This window comes from Microtus oregoni, unplaced genomic scaffold (assembly GCF_018167655.1).
Source record: "Microtus oregoni isolate MIOR12 unplaced genomic scaffold, Mior012 000019F_ref0000042, whole genome shotgun sequence".
In the NCBI taxonomy this organism is placed as follows: domain Eukaryota; kingdom Metazoa; phylum Chordata; class Mammalia; order Rodentia; family Cricetidae; genus Microtus; species Microtus oregoni.
This window is the reverse complement of record NW_024543078.1, coordinates 35,378,546-35,401,758: the sequence shown is the minus strand read 5'-3', so window position 1 is coordinate 35,401,758 and position 23,213 is coordinate 35,378,546. Positions and strand designations below refer to the sequence as shown.

General features: G+C 47.0%; 1 protein-coding gene across 2 annotated transcripts in view; it reads right to left on the bottom strand.

The window, feature by feature from the left end:
- The window catches only part of LOC121459911 (kremen protein 1), a 69,639-nt gene that overhangs the window by 33,333 nt on the left and 13,093 nt on the right, over positions 1–23,213 (bottom strand). For both annotated transcript variants that reach the window (XM_041670002.1, XM_041670003.1), the window contains exons 2-3: positions 18,706–18,868; positions 14,032–14,123 (exon numbers count right to left, since the gene is read on the bottom strand). In XM_041670002.1, coding sequence (XP_041525936.1) covers positions 14,032–14,123; positions 18,706–18,868 — 255 coding nt within the window. The remainder of the gene's footprint in view (positions 1–14,031; positions 14,124–18,705; positions 18,869–23,213) is intronic.

Sequence of the window (23,213 nt, the reverse complement as noted above, 5' to 3'; positions counted from 1 at the left end):
CCCACTCTCACGACCTCTAACCTAATTACCCCCAAATAGTACTTGGGGGTTAAGACTCAGCAGAGGAGGCTGGGTATGGTGGCACATACCTCTAATCTCAGCTCTTGGGAGGCAGAGGCAGGTGAAATCTCTGTGAGTTGGAGACCAGCTTGGTCTACAAAGCAAGTTCCAGGACAACCAGGGTTACCCAGTGAGACCTTGTATATATAAGACTCAACATAGGAGAACCTTGGGACGATCCTCAGAGGGGTCTTAAGCGGGTATCTAATTATAGCTATTGGTATCTGTGTTCTGGACTTCACAGCTCAGAAGAAAACTATACAGCTTGTTAGAGTTGTGCTATAAAAACAGAACAAATCCTGAGCACGAAGTTGCACCCTGCTCCAGCATCTGAGGTGGAGCAGGAGAGTTCTCTAGGCTAACCTGGGCTGCATAGGGCACTCCCACCTCACTCTTCATCCTTGTGGTAGCCCAGGAACTGTTCCTCTAGCTCACCCAGTTCTTGCAGGAGCCTGAAGACTATGGTTTGCACACCCGGAGCCCAGCAGCATTTGTACACTCAGGCATCTCCATCGTAGCCTGCATGGCTTCCTTTCTGTTTCCCTTTTCAGTTCTGGGGATGGAAGCCAGGGGCTGGTGCAGCATAGGCAAGCACTCTAGCACTGAGCCACCATCCCACCCACGGCAGCCTTTCCATGCTCAGATCTTATGAGAAGTGGGTGATGTAGGTAAATACCATAAGGCTGGACAGCATGGTGTATGCTGAACAAAGCCAGTTATTACCAGTATGTATGTATAGTAAGGCTTTCACTGTTTACTACACAAACAAGAATAACTTGCTGGGTAATAGAAAATTAAAACAGCATTGATCTAAAAGGCAACATCAAAAGCGGCCACCTCAGAAATGTTTATCCCAGATATTAAAATATTCATCTTTTACATCTGTGCCCCATAGCATTTTTCACCAGGTCATCTCTCTTGAAGCGCCAGCCCCCTGGGGAAGGCAGAAAAGAGGACATTATTCCTTTTAGACAAAGAACCCCACATGTGAAGGGCCTTTCATGGGGACACATAAACAGGTCTTGGAGGCAGGATAAGGTCAGGGTGCAGAAGCCCGCTGACTGTATTATGTAAACATGACTATTACCATCATGGAAGAGAAACTGCTATGGTCTCTTACAAAACAGCTTGGCCTGCAGTCATTGTGATGAAGGAAGCAACATGCTTCTACCAAGCTAAGGTAACTCAGCTTGCATCCCCTCATAGGAGGACGGAATTCACCAGACCATCACCCAAGAATACACCACACCAAGCACAGCCGCCCAGCTCCACAGGGTCTTGGGAGGCACTGTTGAGAGATGCAGGAGGAAAGCTGATTTGGGGGTGGGGAATATCCAGCCACACAGCTGATTCTGAATAACCCATGCTCCTATAACTAACCCCAAGCCCCAAATGAACTCAAGGTTCAGTCTACTGGTGCCTTTCACGGGATGAAGAGATGTTTGTTCACATTGCCTAGGCAAACACACATCACCAGAAAGATTCAGACAGCTCCTCCTCCCACCTTAGTGCTGGGCATCCAACTCAGGGTCCTGTCATAGGAGGCAAACAGCAGCTAACACTGACTATATACCCCAGCCCGAAATGGAATTCCTTCTTTTTTGGCAAGGCCTCACTATGTAGCCCAGGCTGGCCTCCAACTCTTGCTTCTCCTGCCTCAGTTTCCTGATGCAATGATTACAGGCATGTTCCACCAATGCCCGCCAAGACGAAATAATTAAAGACATCAGTCCCTCAGGGTTCTGTGCACCCACAGGAAAGCCTCCGGGACAGCGTCAGCCAGTGGGGGGGGGGGGGGGGGGGCGCAGCTCTTCAACTAGAACTGGAAAATGTGGCTCTAAGTTTCACCAGAGAAGACACGTCATGCAGGACTTCCAGACTGTGTTCCACCCTCTGGTCTTCCCAGAAGCAGGGAGGGAAAGTCCTTTGAAAAGGGATACTTGTTCTCAAGTTCTGCTTTCAGGGCCACTTGAAAGTCTCTGTCTTTTATCATATATTTTTCGTCTTACAAGGAAGCTTCATCACTCTTTTTTTAAATTGTAATATGCAAACAGGCCTCTTGTTTATCACAGTTGAGGCTTTGAAACTCATGACAATTAATTACAGTAGCGCTCCCACCCCCCTTATCTGCAAGGGATAGATTCCAAAGTCCTCCAGAGGATGCCAGAAACCACAAATAGTACCCAACCACACACATGCTGATCTTCCTTCCTACAGTCTCAGTGCCTTCTCCATCCAGACTGAGCCCTTGGCTCAAACTTGTGCAGTCCTAGATGTGACCACAAAACTAGCACTGACTTCTCTTCCTAACAATTGTTCACAGATAGAAGATTCATTCTTACCACAGATGTCAGAAACCTCAGTGTATATTTCCCCCCTTTCTTTATTCAGCTAAAGACTGAACTCAGGTTCCAAGAAAACAGCCACGTCTGTGATTTCACAAGACTAACTGGCTGAATGGAACGTTGTGACTGTAGAGAGGTGGCATGATGCAGACCAAGAACCAAATTATCTCGAGCTTCCTTTAGCTCCCTCAGTGCCCACCCTGTGTCTGACCTAACACTCTAGTGACATCATGTGAAGACATGGGGACATAGTCACTTTACAGAGCCTCAGCTTCCACTAACCCAAAGGTTATCAGATGACCTGTGAAGCCCACATTGAGGTTCCCCGCTTGGCTGTATCCCACCTACTTGGTATTTCTATCAATATACTGAAAAGTTGCCTTGATTTATGACTTTCCTTGTTCTGTCACCATAAAACCTTCATGAGACCTAGCACATTGGAACCTGGGGTTTGGGCAATCTGAATGTGTGTGTCCAGGCTATGAGTGCTCGTGTTTGGATAACTAGCTTTTGCTCCCTTTGCAGTAAGAGCTATTGCGCACAGACAGAGTGAGATAAGGACTCAGGAGCTACTGCTGCTCAAAGGCAGCCAAGAACACAACAGCACAATGTTTCCTTTGCTAAGTCATTGCCCTAAGTCTGTGTGACTCCCAAGAAGGCAATTATCCACAGAGGAGTGGGTTGTGGGGGGTACATCTTGGAGCAAAAGTGATCATCATAGCCGGGCGGTGGTGGCGCACGCCTTTAATCCCAGTACTCGGGAGGCAGAGGCAGGCGGATCTCTGTGAGTTCGAGACCAGCCTGGTCTACAGAGCTAGTGCCAGGACAGGCTCCAAAGCCACAGAGAAACCCTGTCTCGAAAAAAAAACCAAAAAAAAAAAAAAACAAAAGTGATCATCAGTTAGAACCACTTTGTCCCCTCAAGCACAAAGACTTCTTTGGACTGCTTTGCAGAATGGAGGCTTTTTAGGCCTGAAGCTCACATCAATATCTCAAAGAAGGGGCCGGGCGGTGGTGGTGCACGCCTTTAATCCCAGCACTCGGGAGGCAGAGGCAGGTGGATCTGTGTGAGTTCGAGACCAGCCTGGTCTACAAGAGCTAGTTCCAGGACAGGCTCCAAAACCACAGAGAAACCCTGCCTCGAAAAACCAAAAAAAAAAAAAAAAAAAAAAAAAAAATCTCAAAGAAGGATCTTTTTTTTTTTTTTCATTTTTATTTAACTCTTTATTTGTTCTCTTCCCAGCGTGGTCTCATTGAACAACCATTTTCTACCTTTTACTCGTCTCTTTAACCGACAGACTGAGGATGGATGGCCAAGTCTTGGTGGAATGAGGATGGGTGGCCAAGCCTTGTTGAATAAGCCTAGTTTGTTGGGGTAGTTGGAGCCCAGGCTTTTGACCTAATGACTTTGATTATGGTAATTCCCTCCTATTTCATTAAAAGAAAACCTTTAGGGCTTCTCATGGGTATGAATAAATAAATAAATAAGTGTCATTTGAACACAAGAGGTGCCACCTCGATGGGGACCAACAGCAAGCAACACAGAGAGCATGAAAGGCAGGACAGGAAGTAGGAGGAACTAGATTTCAACATGCTGCCCAGAACTTTGAATTGCCTATTATTTACTTATTTTCTGTCTGTATGGAGGTACCGGTGTGCCAGTGTGTGTGTAGTTCAGAGGATACGTGGGTGCACATGAATAAAAGTGTTAAGTAGTCACGCCAACACAGAGAAGTGCGCAGACCTGCAGTGTCTACGCTGCCTCCACCATTGCTTTGGCTACTGAGGGAAAATGTAAATGATGCAGCGAGTTCTGTCTTTAAGAGATGAACTCAGGGCTAGAAACATGACAGCCAATAAGGACACGGAATGTTCTTCCAGAGGATCAAGGTTCAGTTCCCAGCACCCACATGGAAGCTTAGAACTGTCTGTATTTCCAGTTCCAGGTAATCCAACACTCTCATTCAGATATACATGCAGGCACACTCCAATGCACATAAAAAATTTAAAAAAATCGAGGAGACAGTATGAATCAGTTGTGTGTAGAGAGACTTACAAAACAAAACAGAGATGAACTCAGCACACAGCAGTGACACTTGAAGTGGGGAAGACCCCAAGACAAGGCTGGCAGAGAGTTCTGTGCAGAGGGTACAGCCCAAAGCAAATTCTCAGACAATGACAGCTGGGCAGAGAACACCCACAGTGCCAGCCCAGCATTCAGCGCAGCTGTGGTGTGCAGCAGGCGTTTTCTGGACATTGTGGCAGCTTGCTCTGCTCCCAGGGCTTGGGACTGCCCAGGCTCAGAGAAGAAAACAACTGAGAGCTAGCAGCATCATTTGCTAACCTGCTACCTGTCATTGTTGAGTCAATCTCTGCATGTCCACGATGTCAAAAAGGGAACTTTAATACTTCTCTATTCTGCATGAATTTCTATTTTAATTCCCAAAGAATACACATACACAATTACCTCTGAAGTCCAGATTCATCCTGGGGCCCCAGTTTTCAAGGGAACAAGGCTGCTTATAAGGACCAAAGGAAAAGGAAAGGTCTTGCCATGGAGTCCTGTATTAGACCCAATTTGACACAGAAGGTGGCATTACCAACGAGCCTCCGTTTTCTTACTGAAGGATGGGGGGAGGGGATGAGCAGACATACTCTCCGCGAGAGAACGTGGATGTGTGTGGTACAAGCTAGGCACTCAGTTATAGCTGAACAACACAGAGGTGACTGCTGACATCAATGACACAGGCGTGCCAGCACTAACACGTGTCCTATGGTGGAGACAGCCTTGGCTGCCATGGCCAAAGCACCCTTGTGCAGCTTCCAGGACCCTTACAAGACAGCTCAGTTGAAAGCTTTCAAATTCTGTTTGGGGGCAAAAATGAACATCAGCTAAGGGAGACCAATACAAGTCAGAGTGCAGCTTGGTTAGGAGGAACTTGAGCTGGTGTGTTGAGCATTCTTGGTTGTCATGATGTCATTTGGAATTAACTAAAACCCAAGCAGCTGGGCACACCTGTGAGGGATCTGAGAGGGAAGACCCACTCTAAGTCTAGGCCGTACCTTCTGGTGGCAGCCCACATAAAAGGTCATGGGAGAAGGAAGCGTGTGCTTTTTGCCTACTTGGCCTCACTCTCTGGCAAGTTCCCTGACCCTCTGCCTAAGACATGCTTCACTGGTGGTAGATCCTACTTGGCTGGAATTCTGACAGAACAACTCTCTAGTACTTCCCTAGGACTCCAGCACCAGACTTCGGGTTCTGAGGCATCCAGTCTCATAGACTGAACAACTTCCAGATCCTTGGCCTTTTACGTGGTCCACAGCCTGTAAGCCATGCTAAAAAACATCCCATATATGTATACCCCAAATATATATCTATATTTCTATCAATTCTGCTCCTTTAGAGAACCCTGATACAGCTGGTGAGGTTACTGACTGAGACAGAAGTTCCCTTGCTGGCATGGTCTCAAGGCTGGCCCATGTGAGTGACAGTCAACAGAGACTCACACGCTAAATCCTTGGACAGGCTTAGGAAGTCATGGAGAATGGCAAGAAATATGGCTAGCATGAAAGGGGGCCTGGCTACCGAGCCTGACAACCTAACTTGGATCCCCAGAATCCACATGGTGGAAGGAAAGAACCAACTCCCCCCCATTATCGTCTGATCTCCACAAGAGGGAACACACAGAGTGGAATGGAAAGGTGCTAGGAGAACGTCTCCCTGGGGATGCTCATCACTGTCCTCTAGTGCGGGTTACTGACAGACCACACCAGGCTTCACCATCGTCTCAGATCTTATCTCTGTTCCTTCTTGTTTGAGAATACTGACCTGCTTTGCATTTATCAGGATGAGACTACCCTGGGATGTTTTGTCCCTTCTGCCTCCATTACCCTCCCCCCTCCACTCTACTTTCTCCTTCTCCCTCTTTTTTTCAGATAAGGTCTCTCTATATAGCTGTGGTTGGCCTGGAACTACCTTGCTCTGTAGACCAGACCGGCCCTGAACTCACAGAGACATGCCTGTCTCTGCCTCCAGAGAGTTGGGATTATTGATGTGTGCCACCACCATGCTTGTTCCTACTGTTCAGTTTTACAGTTTCAGAGCGGGTTCTCACTCAGCTCAAGTTTCACTTATTCCTCTCATGTGTATGGTGCTGGTCTGCACATCATGCATGGCTGGGGTCTAAGGAGGCCAGAGGAAGGTGTCGCGTCTCTTGGGATTGGAGTTAATGATGGCTGTGAACCACCATGTGGATGCGGGGAATCAAAATCAGGCACAATAGCAGTAGGCAGTGCTCTTGGCTGCTGGGTCATTTCTCCACTCTAACATCTAGAGCAGTGGTTCTCAACCTTCCTAATGCTGAGACCTCTCAATACAGTTCCTCATGCTGTGGTGACCCCAGACCATAAATTATTTCATTGCTACTTCATAACTGTAATTTTGTTGCTGTTATGAATCATAGTGTAAATATCTGTGCTTTCTGAAAGTCTTAGGCGGCCCCTGTGATAGGGGCATTCTACCCCCAAGGGTTCTCCATCTGCAGGCTGAGAACCTGCTGCTCTAGAGCCTTACACTTTAGTCCTGCTGACAACCAGGGACCTGACTCCTCCAGCTCACGTTTGTGATTTCTGTCAACCTTACTTCTACATCTGTTAATGTGCCAGTCTCCTATCTTAAATTACAGGCTTCCATAGGCTGCAGACCATACCTGGGTACAAGATCTTGCGTATAGTCAGAGCCTAGGAGATAGTGGCTGGGAGTGCAACTCAGTCGTGGGCACTCGCCTAGCATGTGTCAAGGCCCTGGGTTCTACCTCCAACACCATAAATAAAAAAGGGGAAGAAATAAATGCCATTTGTCATAGCTAACAACTCTTAAAGTTCTTGTAATCTGATTACATTTATTTATCTCTGTGTGCTTGCATATGGGCTAGCGTGCCACAGCAAGCACACGGCAGAGGACAAGCGGCAGAGTGGCTCTGCCTGAACCATGTGAATACCAAGGATCACACTCAGGTCATCAGGCTTGGGTGCAAGCATTCTTATGCACTGAGCCATTTTGCTGGCTCCTAAAGTTCTTACGATTTTAAACTTTAATAATTAATTTTAATAACTACTTCAATAATGAATAGTTTTCACAACTTTAAGTAATAATTAAGAGTTGTAATAAGCTTAATTAAAGCCTTAATAACAAACTTTAACAACAAATTCAGGCACTGACAAGCTAATGTAAAGTGCTTTAGGAGTTGGGGACGCTGCCTTGTAGTAGGCTGCCGGCTGGCGTGTGAGAGAGCCCCTGCGCTGGTCTCATGTTGCATGTTTCAGTCCAGATATTCTGAGTGGTAAATATATATACTTTTACATATTTAAGATCTTACAAGGTGTGAAACTTTATTTTAAAAAAATATAGCTGGATATGGTGGCATGCACCACCAGCCTTTGGGAGGCAGAGGTAGGTAGATCTCTGTGAGTTCAAGACCAGCCAGGACTACATAGGGAGCTCTATGCCAGCAAGACCTACAGAGTAAGAATTTGTCTTTAATCCCAGCACTCGGGAGGCAGAGGCAGGTGGATCTCTGTGAGTTTGAGGCCAGCCTGGTCTACAAGAGCTAGTTCCAGGACAGGGTCAACAGCTACAGCTGTCTCAAAAAAACAAAAAACCAAACCAAACCAAAACAAAAGGTTCTTTCAAGCACTGGTTCAGTAGGCAACTGCAGCTGAGCCTGAGAGCTAGAGTCTAATCCTAGGATCCACTGTATGGTATAAAGGAGGAAACAGCACTGGAAACTGTCCTCTGACCTACAGCCCCGTCTATGCAGGAGGCTGGCACGGGTAACCTGATTCCAGGGAGGCATAAACTACTATCCATTGTTTTAGTTACTAAAGTTAATAGAAACTTATTAATATCATAGGATTCACCCTTTCAAATTTCTCTAATTCAATGATGAATTTTCATAGATAAGATTTATAGGTGAACATTTTGGGTAGATTTAAAAAAAAAATAACTCTCAGAAATGAGAAGGTAAATTTTTCATGCCAGGAGCCTCAGACCCAAATCAGCCGGGTGCAGAAAACTCTATTTGACTTTCACTTTTTCTGTTAAAGGCCAGGGAGATGGCCCCGTGGTTAAGAGCACATACTGAGCACCCAGAGGACCCGAATTCAGTTCCTGCCATGCACGTCAGGTGCCTCGCATCACCTAAGGCTCTACTCAGAGGAACCAGGTACCTGCACACATGCACACTTATCCTCACACAGATAATTAAAATAAATGACATCTTTAAAGGTTGCTCTAGTGACATTTTATTTATTTCTGGAGGAGGGGAGCACGTGTGTGAGGTGAGAGGACAACGTGTGAGACTCTCCACAAGGTCAAACTCAGGTTTCCAGTCCACTGGGACGTTCACCTGCTGAGCTGAGCATCTCCTGAGCCCAGCATCTGCCTTTAAATATAATTTTCAGACCATTTCTTCATTCAGAAATTATATTATTTACTTAAAATCCTAAATTTGGAGTGTGGCATATGCCTGTAATCCCAGAATTCAGAAGGCTGAGGACAAGGGTTATGAGTTCTAGTCCAGCCTGTGCTACAAGTTGAGATTCTCTCTCAAAAGACAAAAATAAAAAGACCAACAGGTAAAAGAGTAAATTAAAGCCATGTTAGAGACTACACAGCGCGGCAGCACAAAGGGACAATTACGTGACATAGAGAAAGATGCAAAGGGCACCAGGCCAGAGTTCCCCTCAGAGAGCCGACAGCCTTGGAATCTGTTATTTCTCTTGGAAGCTGTTATAACTTGGGGAGAAAGATGGTGGCAAAAGTAGTTGGTGGGAGTGGGGGCAAATCCAATGACTTCTAAGTCCTTTAATAGTAAGCTGTGATCCAAGCGCTAGAGAGTTGAGGGAAGTTTAGCTCCTCCTCCTCCCCCTCCTGCTGCTGCAACCCTGCTCATAGCACATGAGGGCTCACCACTCAGCTCTGTCCCTGCTCATAGCACAGAAGGGCTCACCACTCAGCTCTGTCCCCACACACCCACTCTCCTGCCTCCTGGGGTGCCTGTTATATTCAGATATGAACTTTCCAGAAACTTGATCATGTTACAGGCATTTTCCTGTATGATGAGTCCCCCAGTGCTAGTCATGAACAAGTAAGTTCTACAGAGGCTGGTATTATTTATTAAAACAAAACAAAACAAAACAAAACAAAAAAAACCCCAAAAAACAGAAATAGTGGCTCAATATCCAGAAATAGGACACATGTGGCCAAAAGGAGGTAAGCTGTACCTCTGTTAAACCCGTGGGCTACTCCCAGGTCCCCAGCTACATGGCATATGGCCTTTCTTCAGCCATGCCAATCAAGCACATTTAGAGACTTGACTGAGGCTTTGGCTTGACATGATTTGATACACAGACCCAAATCCAGGTACCGCCCACCCTCCACCTCCCACCTCAGGTACCTCTTCCTTTCTACCATTTTAGCCTCCATACCCTGATCAACTGAGAAGGCCATCGAAGGGCAAGAAGGATGGGAATGTCAGAAGGATGGGATGGTATTTACTTTTCTGTTTTTAGAACTGTGGGGATGTAGCTAGGCATTGGTGGTACACACCTTTAATCTCAGCACAGAGGCAGGTGGATCTCTCTGAGTTCAAGGCCAGCCTGGTCTACAAAGTGAGGACAGCCACTCAGGACAGCCAGAGACACACAGAGAAGTCCTGTCTCAAAAAACAAAAACAACAAACCCAAACAAGCAGACAAAAAGAATTGTGGGGATGTTAGAGATATGCTAGTTGGATTTTTCTTGAAACTAGTTTCAATGACTACATGAATCAACTCCTGCTGGACTGAATTATACTTTATAAATATGGGTTGAACACTATCTTTTGAAATGAAAGTGCCCAGATCGAAATACCCTGTGATCTTTCTGAGAGAACGGCACAATCCTTGAGGAAAAGGCCATCTTTGTGTAGAACAAATGGACCAAGGGAATTCTGCTTTCCTCTCTGCCTCTTCTTTACCCAGTCACTGCCAAATGACATGTTTTATCATTTTAAGGCTTTGGCTCAGCAGAATGAGCAAAGAGCCCATTCTTCTGGTCTTCACCGTTTCCCCTGCATTAAAGCAGCCTACGCTGGAGGGCAGTGACAGTGGAAGCAGTGGACCCACAGGGCTGACTCTGCCTGCAGCCATCAGTATTCCAACTGTTCTAGGAAAGAGAGATCTCTGAAGTCCTTCATTATCTCTGTCCCAACAGGCTGGATCCCTGGGATATGGAGTCTCACCAGCTAAGGCTCAGCTGTGCTTTCCCACGGTGGTGTATGTGGGTGTTCAACTCAGTCTGGGTCTAAGACCCTCACCTCTGACAGGGTTTACAGCCCCCAACCACAGGGGCTCAGATTCTCTCATTTTGGGGCCTGCTCGGGTTCTTCTACCATTGGATCCCTGACTTTGCCATTACAGCCAAGCCTTGGTACCAGGCAGCCAGAGAGACCCCCATGGGGGCTCTCACCCACCTGGCCATCGACCATCGTCCGCCGCCACTTCTTTCTACTGTGAGATGCCCTTCTGACAGCCCCTGCTCTTGCAGACGCCATGAGACCTTACCACCTTTATGCAGATGAGAAGTCAGGAGTGGCCACGGGAGTTCTAACCCAACAGGCTGGGCCTTTGAATCGGGCTGTCGCCTTTTTACCCCAACAGCTGGACCTCACCGTCTGTGGATGGCAACCATGCCTGAGAGCTCTGGCAGCAGCAGCTGAACTCACTCAGGAGGCTCTCAAGATCACCCTGTCCAGACCAATCACGGTATATTCTACCCACCACCTCTCAGACCTTCTGAGTCATTCCTCTCTCTCTCCTTGGGCCTTCACTTACTGTTTCTAGAAAACCCCCAAATTACTTTGGTCTCCAGTACTGCCCTAAACCCCACAACTTTCCTTCCTGTTCCCTCCCACTCTGGTACCTCCTCTCACTCTTGCCCAGAGGCTGTAGAGGCCTTAAACTCACCTCAGCTAGGTCTTCTAGACCAGCCACTTAGAAATCCCCAACTCACCCTGTTTGTTGATAGAAATTCCCTTATAGACAAATCAGGAAACCACCAGGCAGCGTATGCAGTGGTCACTTCCACTAACACAGTTGAAGTGACTGACTGCCAATGGGAGCCTCCTCACAAAAGGCCGAATTAATTGCCTTGACTAGGGCACTCCAAATAGCCAAGGGCCAATGGGCTAATATCTATACTGACTCTAAATATGCCTTCTTAATAGCCCATACCCATTCTGCACTCTGGAAGGAAAGGGGCTTCCTTACTACCAAGGGACTCCCATAGTTAACGGACCCCTTGTAGTAGACAACCTCTTGAAGGCCCTCTAGCTCCCTGCAGAAGTATCCATTATTCACTGTAAGGGACACCAATCCTCCAAGGACCCAGTGGCCTTAGGCAATGCCAAGGCTGAGCCAGTGGCCCAGGGGCCTCCAGCTCCTTTGACTACACAGAACATATTTTGTTCTTGACTCCCTCCTATCAGCCCTGTTACCAACCAAGCTCATAAAAAGGGGATCATAGCCGGGCGGTGGTGGCGCACGCCTTTAATCCCAGCACTCGGGAGGCAGAGGCAGGCGGATCTCTGTGAGTACGAGACCAGCCTGGTCTACAAGAGCTAGTTCCAGGACAGGCTCCAAAACCACAGAGAAACCCTGTCTCGAAAAACCAAAAAAAAAAAAAAAAAAAAGGGGGGGGGGTCATAAATACAAAGGATTGAAGGTTCTACTTAAATAACTGTCTCATCCTTCCTCAAGACCAGGTATTGTCAATCATTTCAGACATCTCCAGACCTTACACATAGGCCCCAAAGCTTTGTTCCATTTCTTAGAGCCCCTCTTTGACCCCACCCATCTCTGAGATCGTATTTCACAGTTTGGCTCCTTCTGCCAGACCTGTGCCCAGGCCAATCCACAGGGGGCTCTCCATATACGTCAGCCTCTGCATCAGCTTCGTGGACATCAACCGGGTGAAGATTGGCAGGTTGATTTCACCCATATGCCTACTCATAAAAAGCTCCGTTATCTCCTAACACTTGAGGGTACTTTTACAGGGTGGATAGAAGCGTTTCTGGCCTCCAGGGAAATGGCAGATGTGGTGGCTCAGGTACTCCTGGACCACATCATTCCTCGGTTTGGTGTCCCATGGACCACACAGACGGACAATGGGCCAGCCTTCACTTCCAGGGTCATGGAGCTTATGTCAGAAGCTCTCAACATCTCCTGGAAATTCCATATCCCCTACCGCCCACAATCCTCGGGAAAGGTGGAGAGGGCCAATGGACTCATCAAACAACAGCTAACCGAGCTCTCCATTGAACTCAGCCACCTGCGTCCTCATCGCCCTCAAGGAGCAGATGTCTGACGTCTCCAGGATGGCAGTAAACCAGATGCCTCTCCAGCCACACCTCTCGCTGAGCGTGAGCCCGCCAACTCCTAGCTCTCCCCTCTCCTACGTCACCCATGTCCGCGGGAAGTAGCCAGGCGGAAGCCAGCGTCCCTTTATCCAAAGCGAGTCTGAAATGTTTGGTCGGAAGCATCACCTCAACTCCCTTGCACCCCTTTATACAAAGAGTCTGGAATATTTAGTCGGGGGCTTCACCCCAGGCCCCTGACATCCATCTTTGGAATGCTGGGCAGAAAGCTCCATTTCTAGCTCCCTTCCCTGGGAGCTGCCTCAGCCCAGACTTCACCTCCGAGAAAGCCTGCCAAACAGTGGCCCCTCCCCAGGGAGGGTCAAGACCACTCCCACAGGCTATTTAAACTGCCCCCCAGAGAATGGCCACATGGTCTCCCCCTTTCCCTCTCAGGTGGTCGTTTGGGTTTTCCTCCCCCACCACCTCCGTATTTTCCCAGGGGTCACCCAGAAGTGCTGGCACCCATTAAAGCTGGGTATCTTTTAATTCAGTCTGATTTGGTCTGGTTGGGATTATTTGCGTCGGCGGAAAGGTTTGTTGACCAGAAAATCCTTAACAGTGACAAAGGTTTATAATCCCTGAGCTAGAAAGGTGGAGACAAGAGGATCTCATGGCTCTGCCCAGAGAGCCTTGACTAACCCATCAGTCCCAGGTTCCAGCTAGAGATCCAGGCTCAGCAAACAAGGTGCGTGGCAACCTTGGGAGCAATAAAGGACATATGTGCACATGCACATACACATATATGCACACCTATGAACACATGCTCATACATATATTCTGCATACCTATGAACACATGCACATATCCACACACACATGAATACACATATACATAAGCACAAAAGGTTGAAGAGACTGAGTTATGGATCATCATTAAAAACACAATAGATACTGTGAACTGAAGAGCTGTGGGCCCTATGTGACCAGTTACTATCATTTTTCAGAGAAATTGAGGCCAAATAATACCAAATATGGGACTTTTCATTGAGCTTACCCACTTGGGAAACACCCGGAAATGGTATGCCATGGAACTGGGTGTTCCTAGTACTTGAGAACTCCACAAGAGAAGTGGAAGCCCCTAACCCATGACACCTTTCTTTGCACTCACTACTGAAACCCAGCAACAGGAGTTAACCTGTTCTAAGCCATCAGAGGGTGTGTCAGCCTTACTCTGGCAAGCAGGAATATCGCAGTACTTCCAGTAGACGCCGTCCTCATGCTCCGCCACATAGCACCAGGGGCTCACGTCTCCATCTGGATTTCTGTTGGGAATAGGACACACTGATGATCCACCTGGCCCATTTAGCTTTACAGAACTGTTTCCTGTCGCTTCTAATGACTGCTGTGCATTTCAATGTCATCTCTCATCAGGAAGGAAAACCTAAGTCGGCCACAGTGGCGCAGGACTGTAATCACAACACCCAAGAAGCTGAGATAAACAAAATAATAATGAAACTACAGACAATATAATCCTCTGAAGTTGGAAAAGGCATATTTAAGGAAATCTCAGGTCTAAAGAATGTTTGTTCCTAGGTGTTAAGACTACTGGCAATTTTAGTTTGTTTTTTCTTTTCTGATTTTAGTTTCTACCTTCTTCAATAATGACTACCCCAAGTGTACAGTTTCTAAACAGCCAAATAAACTCACATAACACAATGTCAGCTGGCAAGCCTACTCAGCCTAGGCTGGCTACCTCACACATGACAGAAGTGGTCTCCTCCATCACCATACAGACCTCACAGAGGCTTCTCAGTCAGGACCTGACTTCTAACATGGTAATCATGTTTTTTTAAAGACTTATTTCCATATTCCCAAGTGAGAGAAGCTTGGAGTAAATGACCTGCAAGGTCATTTTGGTGCAGAGATGTCATCTCAGTAAAGGGTGGTGCTTGTGAAGCAGTTCAACAATGACAGGGCGGCTACAGAGAGACAAGCTCACCTCTCTTCACCCCTTCTCAAGCCTCCTTTATTTAGGCTCAGAATACTGGAAACCTGACACTCCAGTTAGGCAGGAAATGGACATGAGGACCCCCTTCCAACACTCCCACCCCAGCAAGCTCGGCAGCAGGCTTATGGGCCTGAGCAGACAAGCCCATTGTGTGGCCTAGAGATAAGCTTCCCAGGCACAAAGGATTCTTTTCTTTTTTGTGCCCAAAGGCAGGTGTGAGAGGCGACTCTGCTCTTCCCTGGGCCTGCCTCCCCCTCTAATCCAGATACTTCAGACCCAGCCAGGAGAAGCCTGTTCCCATCACTGGAAAGCGGGTAGACATCTCAGATGAGATGGATCTGAAAAGTCGCACAAGACAAACATGGTGTCAGATATCAGCTGAGAAATCAAAGTGGCAGAGCTTGTACAAAGCCCTTCTTTAAACAGTATTTCACCAGCATCTTCCTCCCTCTGTCCTGAGTTCAGCTTTGATGTAGTATTGGGTAAAACCCCTAGACAACAAGTGTTTACTATCAACGTCAAAGCCATTCTGAAAAGCGTCGAACAGCTTAATAAAGAGCAGGCAGACCCATCCTTACTTCTCTGCAGCGCTAAAGCAAAAAGCCTGGGCTCTGATGTGATATTATCAACATGAGAGGTTCAGCCTCTCTCCTTTTGAAGTATAAACTGGTAATTCAGGTCTGGTACATTCCATCAAACCAGAGGGCTGTAGTCCAAGGAGTTAAGTGAAAAGGTACTGGGGGAAGGTGCTCACAGCCCTCAGGTACAGCCCTCGGTATGCTTACAGACACACTCCTGTGAGCAGACATGTGCACTCAGCTAGTAAAATGTTGTTTTTCTCTCATTGGAAATTTAAAATTTACCTTAGAGTCAAATTTAAAATAGCTCTTCTGAGTTTTGGGAATGCTTTGTAACAGGGTAAACCAACCTACCAGGAGATACTTCAGGGACAGCACAGTGGAGAGCATTTCCCCAGCATTGCCAAGAAAAGCAAAGGAAAAACACCTTAGACAACAAGTGGCCATATGTTAGAGGAAGGGGATGGAGCAGATGGAGCAACACTGGGGTTTGTGCGTGTACGCATGGTCACCTGTCTGTGCACGCTCATGTATGTGCGCATGATCAAGTGTGTGTGAATGCATGTTCATGTGAATGCGTGTGCATGAGTGAACATTTGGAGACCAGAAGTCAACCTTGGGTGTCATTCTTTAGGCGCTGTTCATCTTTTTTTTTTAATTTTGAGGCAGGGTTTCTCTCACTGGCCTGAACCTTGCCTGGTGGCAAGCCAGAGTCGCAGGGACCTGCCTGTCTCTGCCTCCCACTGTTGAGATTACAAGAGCACAACCACACAGAATTCTTTTTGTTTTAGGGGTTTGTCTGTCTGTTTGTTTTTCAAGACAGGGTTTCTCTGTGTAACAGCCCTGGCTGCCCTGGAATTGCTTTGTAGAACAGGCTGGTCTTGATCTTAAGGAGATATACTCTGCCTCCTGAGTGCTGGGATCAAAGATGTATGCCACCACCACCTGGTACAGAGCTTTTTTTTAATATGGGTTCTGAAGAATCAAAGCCCGATCTTTGAGCAAGCACTTTACCAAGTTATCTCCCTAGCATTTGTTTTAAACATTCACTTACTTATCTGCAGTAAGTCTGTGCAGACTTGTGAGTGAGCATGTGCCATGGCACACATACAGAGTTGGTCCTTTCTTTCTGTCATTGGGTTCAGGGTATTGGAGTGAGGTCATCAAGCATGACAGCAAGCACCTTTCCCCACTAAACCACCTGAGCAGATTGTAAGCTTTGATGTATACAAAATATTAATATGCAGAACTTTGAAGATAGTGAAAAATTGATTAATGAGCCTAAGTAGCACTAACCATAAAACACAAAAGACAGGGACTGGAGAGGTGGCTCAGAGGTTAAAAGCATGCACTGTTCTCCAGGTGGATCTGGAGTCCAGTTCCCAAAATCCATCTCAGGTAGCTCACAGCCCTCTGAAACTCCGGCTACGGGGGTTTGGGCACTTCTTGCCTTCTGTGGCACCTGCACTTGTGTACAGACCCATGAAAACACATTAGACACAATTTAAAATAAGAAAATACATCTTTAAAAATTACAAATGACAGCAGAGTGGAAAGATGGCACACATAACACTTGGAGATGTTGCCAGGCAGGGCTCATGACTATCCAAACACTAAATAACGCTTTTACTTTGTTTGATTTAGGTTTTTGAGACAGAATCTTACATAGCCCAGGCTGGCCTCAAACTCACTATGTAGCCAAGGATGGCCTTGGACTCTTTATCTTCTTCCAAGAACCTCTCAATTGCTGAGATTACAGGCACACACACACACAGCCATGCCTGGCTTGTAACGAACCTGCTCTTACAGTGACACATGAAGAACCACAGCGACAGCAAACCTGGGGTAGTCCGTGGATGCAAGCTAGGATAGAAGTGATGTAAAGAGACAAGGACCACAAAGGCCTGGAGTGCTAGCTTGGGCATGCGGAGGATGGGAGGCAAACAGAGGCCCACACAATCAGAAATATATGTGTTGGCTCAGCTAGGTCAACAGTGCCGGTGATTGAGATGTTCATGTACGACAACCAGAACTGAGAGCAGGGCTCTGCAGTCGCTCTTTCTTGTCCTAATGGTGCAGGAGGCAGCCTGTGCACCTGTCCCAAGAGTGATTAAATTCAACACATTGCTGAACCATGAGTCATGCTAGCACCGTCTCGGGTGTAAGGAGCTGAAGGTATAAACAAGGCGCTTGGATTTTTTTCCTCTAGTTTCTAAAAACTTGTAATTCTATTTTTTTATCTTTCTGTCTGTCCGTGTGTATGTGTGTACATGTGGATTTATGTATGTGGTGGTGTGAGGTTGGCTTTGGAGGCTTTCTCCTTTGATCTCTACATTTGGAGACGGTGTCTCACACTAGTCACCATGGCTCTCTAGGTAGCCAGCATGCCCCTGGAATTTCACCTCTGCCTTCGGAGCACCAGAATGCCAGGTGGGCTTTACAACAACCCAGCACTGACTTGGGTTCTCAGGATCCCAACTCTGAATCCACAGGAAGCACCTTAACCACTGGGCCATCTAGTAACTCTCTCAGTCTTAGAACCTGACCAAGGCTGGGGCTCATCTCCCAAGAAAACCATAAATATATACCTGAAGATCATGGAGTGAGATCAGAGTTCCCTGCTGGAGCCCAAAGAGGCGCATACCTGCTGCCTCGCAGCTAGCACGCTGAAGAGTAGAGCTACCTGAATCCAGGAGTTCAAGCACAGCCTAGGAACATGGTAGAGGGAGGTTTGGGTCCCAGATAGCCTGAACATCTTCAGCAGCTTTGGTGAAACGCTCACTGGTGGGAGACTTACCTGAGAAAATCCTCCCAAAGAGACAAGAGTGACCAGACAGGACACAGCTCTGAAAGCCAGTATGAAAGAGACAAGAGTGACCAGACAGAACACAGCTCTGAAAGCCAGTATGAAAGTTAACTAAGTTAGAGAAAAGAGAGAGAAAGAGACAGAGACCAAGACAGACAAGAAGACAGAGGAAGAGACTGATTTCATCTTTATGTTTTTTATTTCTTGTGTGTGTTTCCCATCGGCAGTGACCGCAGAGGCCAAAAGAAGGTGTCGGATTCCCCAGAACTGTAGTTACCGACTATTCTGAGCGGTATTGTGGGTGCTGTGAACTGAACCTGGGTCCTCTGGAAGAGCGGCCTGTGTTTGTAACTGTTGAGCCATCTCTCCTGCACTGATTAATCCATTTTAATAAGAATGATGTGGCTCTCTGAGTTGGCCAGGAGGAGACAAGAAAGCACTGCTGTTATGAGAGGGGCTGGATAGAACTGGAGGAACCAGAGATCACCCCACAGCACTACGGCCCATCTTACCTGCAATAGTTATGCTCACCCAAACCACCTTCCCCGCTGGGGTACTTCAGCGTGTTGTATGGATGCTGGAATGTCTCGTTCCAGAACAGACATGGCTTCCCGCCTTGCAGTGCTGTCCAGCTCTGTGTTCCCCTGTAATCTGCACCATTGGCTGTGAAACATTCTGGAAGAAGGAAAAAACAGCATACTAATTTTCTGGCAACATTTATAGTTTCCTCCCTCTCTGGTGAATGTTTTATTTGTTTTGTTTGGACCAAGCTGGAAATGGGATTGTGTTTGCTAGATCCTGGGCGGCCCGCTGGGCTGAGGGAATCTGCAAAGAGGTGCCCTGCAATGCTAGGCACTGTTGGCAGCAGGTTGTTGGGTCACTGGGGCACTCACTTCCCCTTGAAGTCTACAGGTCCCAGTGAGGACATAAACATGGAGCTGAAATGTACTGGAGCCCATGACGTGAGTCTGGAGACAAACCCCCAAATCTAGCCACGCACATGGAATTCTGGGCACTCGGAGGGGTCCCCTGCTCTCGCCAGCATCTCTGTGTGGTAACTAGAACCAGGTCACCAGCTGTAACTGAGTGCTCCCCTACAGTCTGAAAGGCTGCTCTGACACTTGGATTTAATAAGGCCATCGGATACAGCAACGCTTTGGAATCCCAATCACACAAATCTGGGAATGACTCACATTCCCTGGTAATGAGGAACAGTCCTCCCTGCGTAGTCTGAGGTGCAACAAAACAGGGGGCAATGGAGGGCGGGGCCAGTACGCTCTCTCACCTCCTCCTGCAATGCTTTCCTAGATATGTGTTGAAAATGGTCTCAGGTCCCATTCCATGAGATGACGAATCCTCGCAGGTGCAATCATGCACTTCTAAAATCCACTTCTCCGACTCTGGGAGATGGGAGCCGAGGCTGACAGGCTTCCTCCCACATATTGTATGCATTAAATTCACAGAGGTTCATGAGAAAGGCAGAGTACAAAGAGCAATTTTTTAAAATTAGCTTAGTTGAAGCTGACAGATAGAAGCACTTCAAACACTTCTTTAAGATGTATCACTAGAACCCTGACAGTCTGGGGGAGTTCCACCGACATTCTTAGCTTTCCTCTGTTCTTCATCCTAGCACACGGCGACCTATAACTTCCGGTAATAAGGACGTGATGCTGTCTCCCACTGGGCAGTGCCTGTGCCTGTTCTAGACTACCAGGCGTGCGGACAATAGGAACACAGCTCTATTCCAAAAGAAGTTTCTCTGACCACTCAGAAACTGGACATCTTCCTCCCAGTCACACCTTCCTCCTACCAGTTAGGCGCTGTGTTTTGTCTGGAACGGCACCATTTATGGATAGCTCAAATAATCTGAATCCGAGGAGACACAGAAAACCACAGCAACTTATCATGCCTGGTGCAATGTTAATATGTTAAATGTGGGTCCTCACAGACCATGAGGGCGTTAACACAAAAGTTCAAAGGAGGGCGGCTCAGCATAGAGTGACAAACACAAAACCAAAGGCTCAGCTTGGGCTCACTGTCTAAATGGCCACCATCCACACCAGTGTGCACCACACTGTTGATCACACCCCACATAGGATATGCCCCACGGGAATCTAGCAGAAGCCATCAGTGACCCTTCTTTCCTTCACCAACAGCAGTTCCCGGCTGACTTCCCTTCTCATCTTTAGAACCTCTGTTCTGGCCCCACTAGTCATGGGGGAACAGTTTAGGTCTCAGGGTTGCCTCCTCAGCTCTACCACCCACTTTCCACACAGAACTCAAAGGTCCCGGGAGAATGAAGGTTTGTCTTGTGGGTATTTTCAAGGCCTCCCTGCTGTAAACCCAGCTCTTCCCTTAGTCACTCACTGTGGTCAAACCACACTGGTCTGCTTTTAATCCTGGGAACACACTTCCCCATTTCCTGCCCAAATGCTCTTCCTCTAATATTTCTAGTTGCAAGATAAACACTGCCTCCTCAGAAGCCCCTCTCATCTCTGCCTCTCTTTGCCTCCTTCCTCTGTCTGGCCCACTAGGGATACACATATGTCCAGCCTAAGCCCAGATTCCACACACTCATCTCTTCCCTTCATCACTCCCCAAAACCATTCACACAGCATTCTAATCGTGTTGGGTATTCTAAACAATCGAAAGATGACTTAAAATACACGAAGGGATGCACATGACACGTACAAAACAAGAACGTGAGTATCTGCATTGCGGAGTCCTCAGAGGACCAGAACAAATACTGCACAGATACCAAAGGGCAGCTACATTTGAAGGGATGGGAGGAGGGGATAATATATGTGTGGTATGTTCCACATCAGAGCCTTATTCCAACCTAGGCAATTCTGTTGCCCAATCAATCTTGGAGTCACAAGACTAGATTCTTTTTATTTATTTACTTATTTATTTTAAGAAGATTGGTATTTATTTATTTTTGTTTTTTTTTTTTTTATTTTCAAGACAGGGTTTCTCTATGTAGCCATGGCTATCCTAGAACTTGCTCTGTAGACCAGGCTGGCCTCAAACTCAGAGATCTGCCTGCCTCTGCTTCCTGAACACTGTGATTAAAGGTGTGTGCCACCACTAACGGCCTTATTTTTTTTTTTTGTTTTTTAAGGACTAGATGATTCTATGAATATCAGGCCAACCTCTGTCTGACCTATCTAATCTTATACATCAAAACATAATGTTGCAGGGTTGGGTGTGGTGGCACACACCTTTAACCAGTGTCCAGAGGCAGAGGAAGCTAGCCTAGTGTACATAGAGCATTTCAGGCCAGCCAGAGCTACTAGCGAGACTGCCTCAAAACAAAAACAAACAAAAATACATTATGTTATCTACCTTAAATATAGACAATTAAAAAATAAATTTTAAAAATGGGGGGTTGGAGAGATGGCTCAGCTGTTAAGAGTGCTTGCTGCTCTTTCAGAAGACCTGAGGTCTGCTTCCAGCACCCAAATTAGGCAGCTTACAACCACCTGGAATTCCAGCTTCGGAAGATCCAATGCCCTTTCTGGCCTCTGCAGGCATCAATACATGGCACAGACTTACACACAAATAGGCCACAATCAAATCTAAAATCAAATCTAAAAGTGGCAAGAAAGCAGGGCATGGCGGAATACACCTGTAACCCCAGTACTTGGGAGATAGAGGCAGGAGGACCAGGAGTTCTGGGTCATCCTTGGCTACAGTCAGTTAAAGTCTAGCCTGGGTTACAAGGACCCTGTCTCAAACAAGCAAACAAGGAAATAAAAAGGCCAATGGCTCACAAGTCATCAAGAGCCATCAAAGTAGACTTTAACACCAATAGCCTCAGCAATACACAGCAACCTGTGGGGCACGTTCCCAAGGATTCGGATGATCTTATTTGTACCATAGAAGAATGTGCCATGAATGGGGTGGAGATGCCATTTAGCAGCAGGAATGTGCTTTTTCTGGTTCAGTTTGTTTTCCTCAGCTCTACTCTTTTTTTTTTTTTTTTTTTTTGAGACAGGGTCTCTTAGCTCAAGCTAACCTAGAGCTAACTAAGACTGGCCTTGACCACCTGATCCTCCTGCCCCTACCTCTCCAGCAATAAGGTCACAGGTGTGGTAGGTGGTTCTTGATTCCACTCTAAATAAGCATACTAGATTTTAATGATTTTTTTAAAACCAGACTTGCCTAGTGCAGGTCAATGGTGAGGAAAAGAGAAACAGTGCTAAGGACTGAAAGTTATCTATGCATCTTGACTGCAGCAGGGTATGGACCCGGCCTCCCCTCTTTTCTACTGTTATGAAACTGACAGAAGCTTTGTCTAGGTAAGCAAGGAGAGGCTAAAACAACAAAGAAAATCACATGGAGCCTTGCATATTCACATTTTCAGTAAAAGAGAACGAATGAAGGCAAGAGACCTAATGTCTACACCCCATTCATGAATTCATTCGACATTCACTCAGCCCTGACCACTGCCCAGGGCTGAGCGGATAGACTGGGGATTCTTGGCGTTCCCATGTTAACAGGGAACAGAGGTTCACAAACCCACATCAGTATCAGACAGTGGTCTGTGCTATAAAAAGAAGGATCCAGCAGGGCCTGAAGAGGAGTTGGCATCTGAGCAAAGATGTGAGGGGCTAATTGGAGAAGAGTGGGAAGAACACTGTGGGCAGGGTACAAGGTGGGCAAGCCCTGGCCAGCAGCACGGTGCCCAGAAAGCTGCTGCTCCTCCCTGATGGGTGGGGTGACTGCACCAGGACAAGCAGGGTCTCGAGGGCTACACAGACAGGCCCACACTTGAGTGCACACACAGAAAGAAGGGGGTGGGGAGGAAAGGAAGAAATGAAGCAAATTGTTCTCTGACCAAAATCCAGCTGTCAATATAAAATACACCTTCATTTATATATGCCACTTAAATTACATAATTCAATTATTATACTTAAGAAGAAAATACAAATCAGGCGGTGGTGGTGCACGCCTTTAACCCCAGCACTCGGGAGGCAAAGGTAGGCAGATCTCTGTGAGTTCGAGGCCACCCTGATCT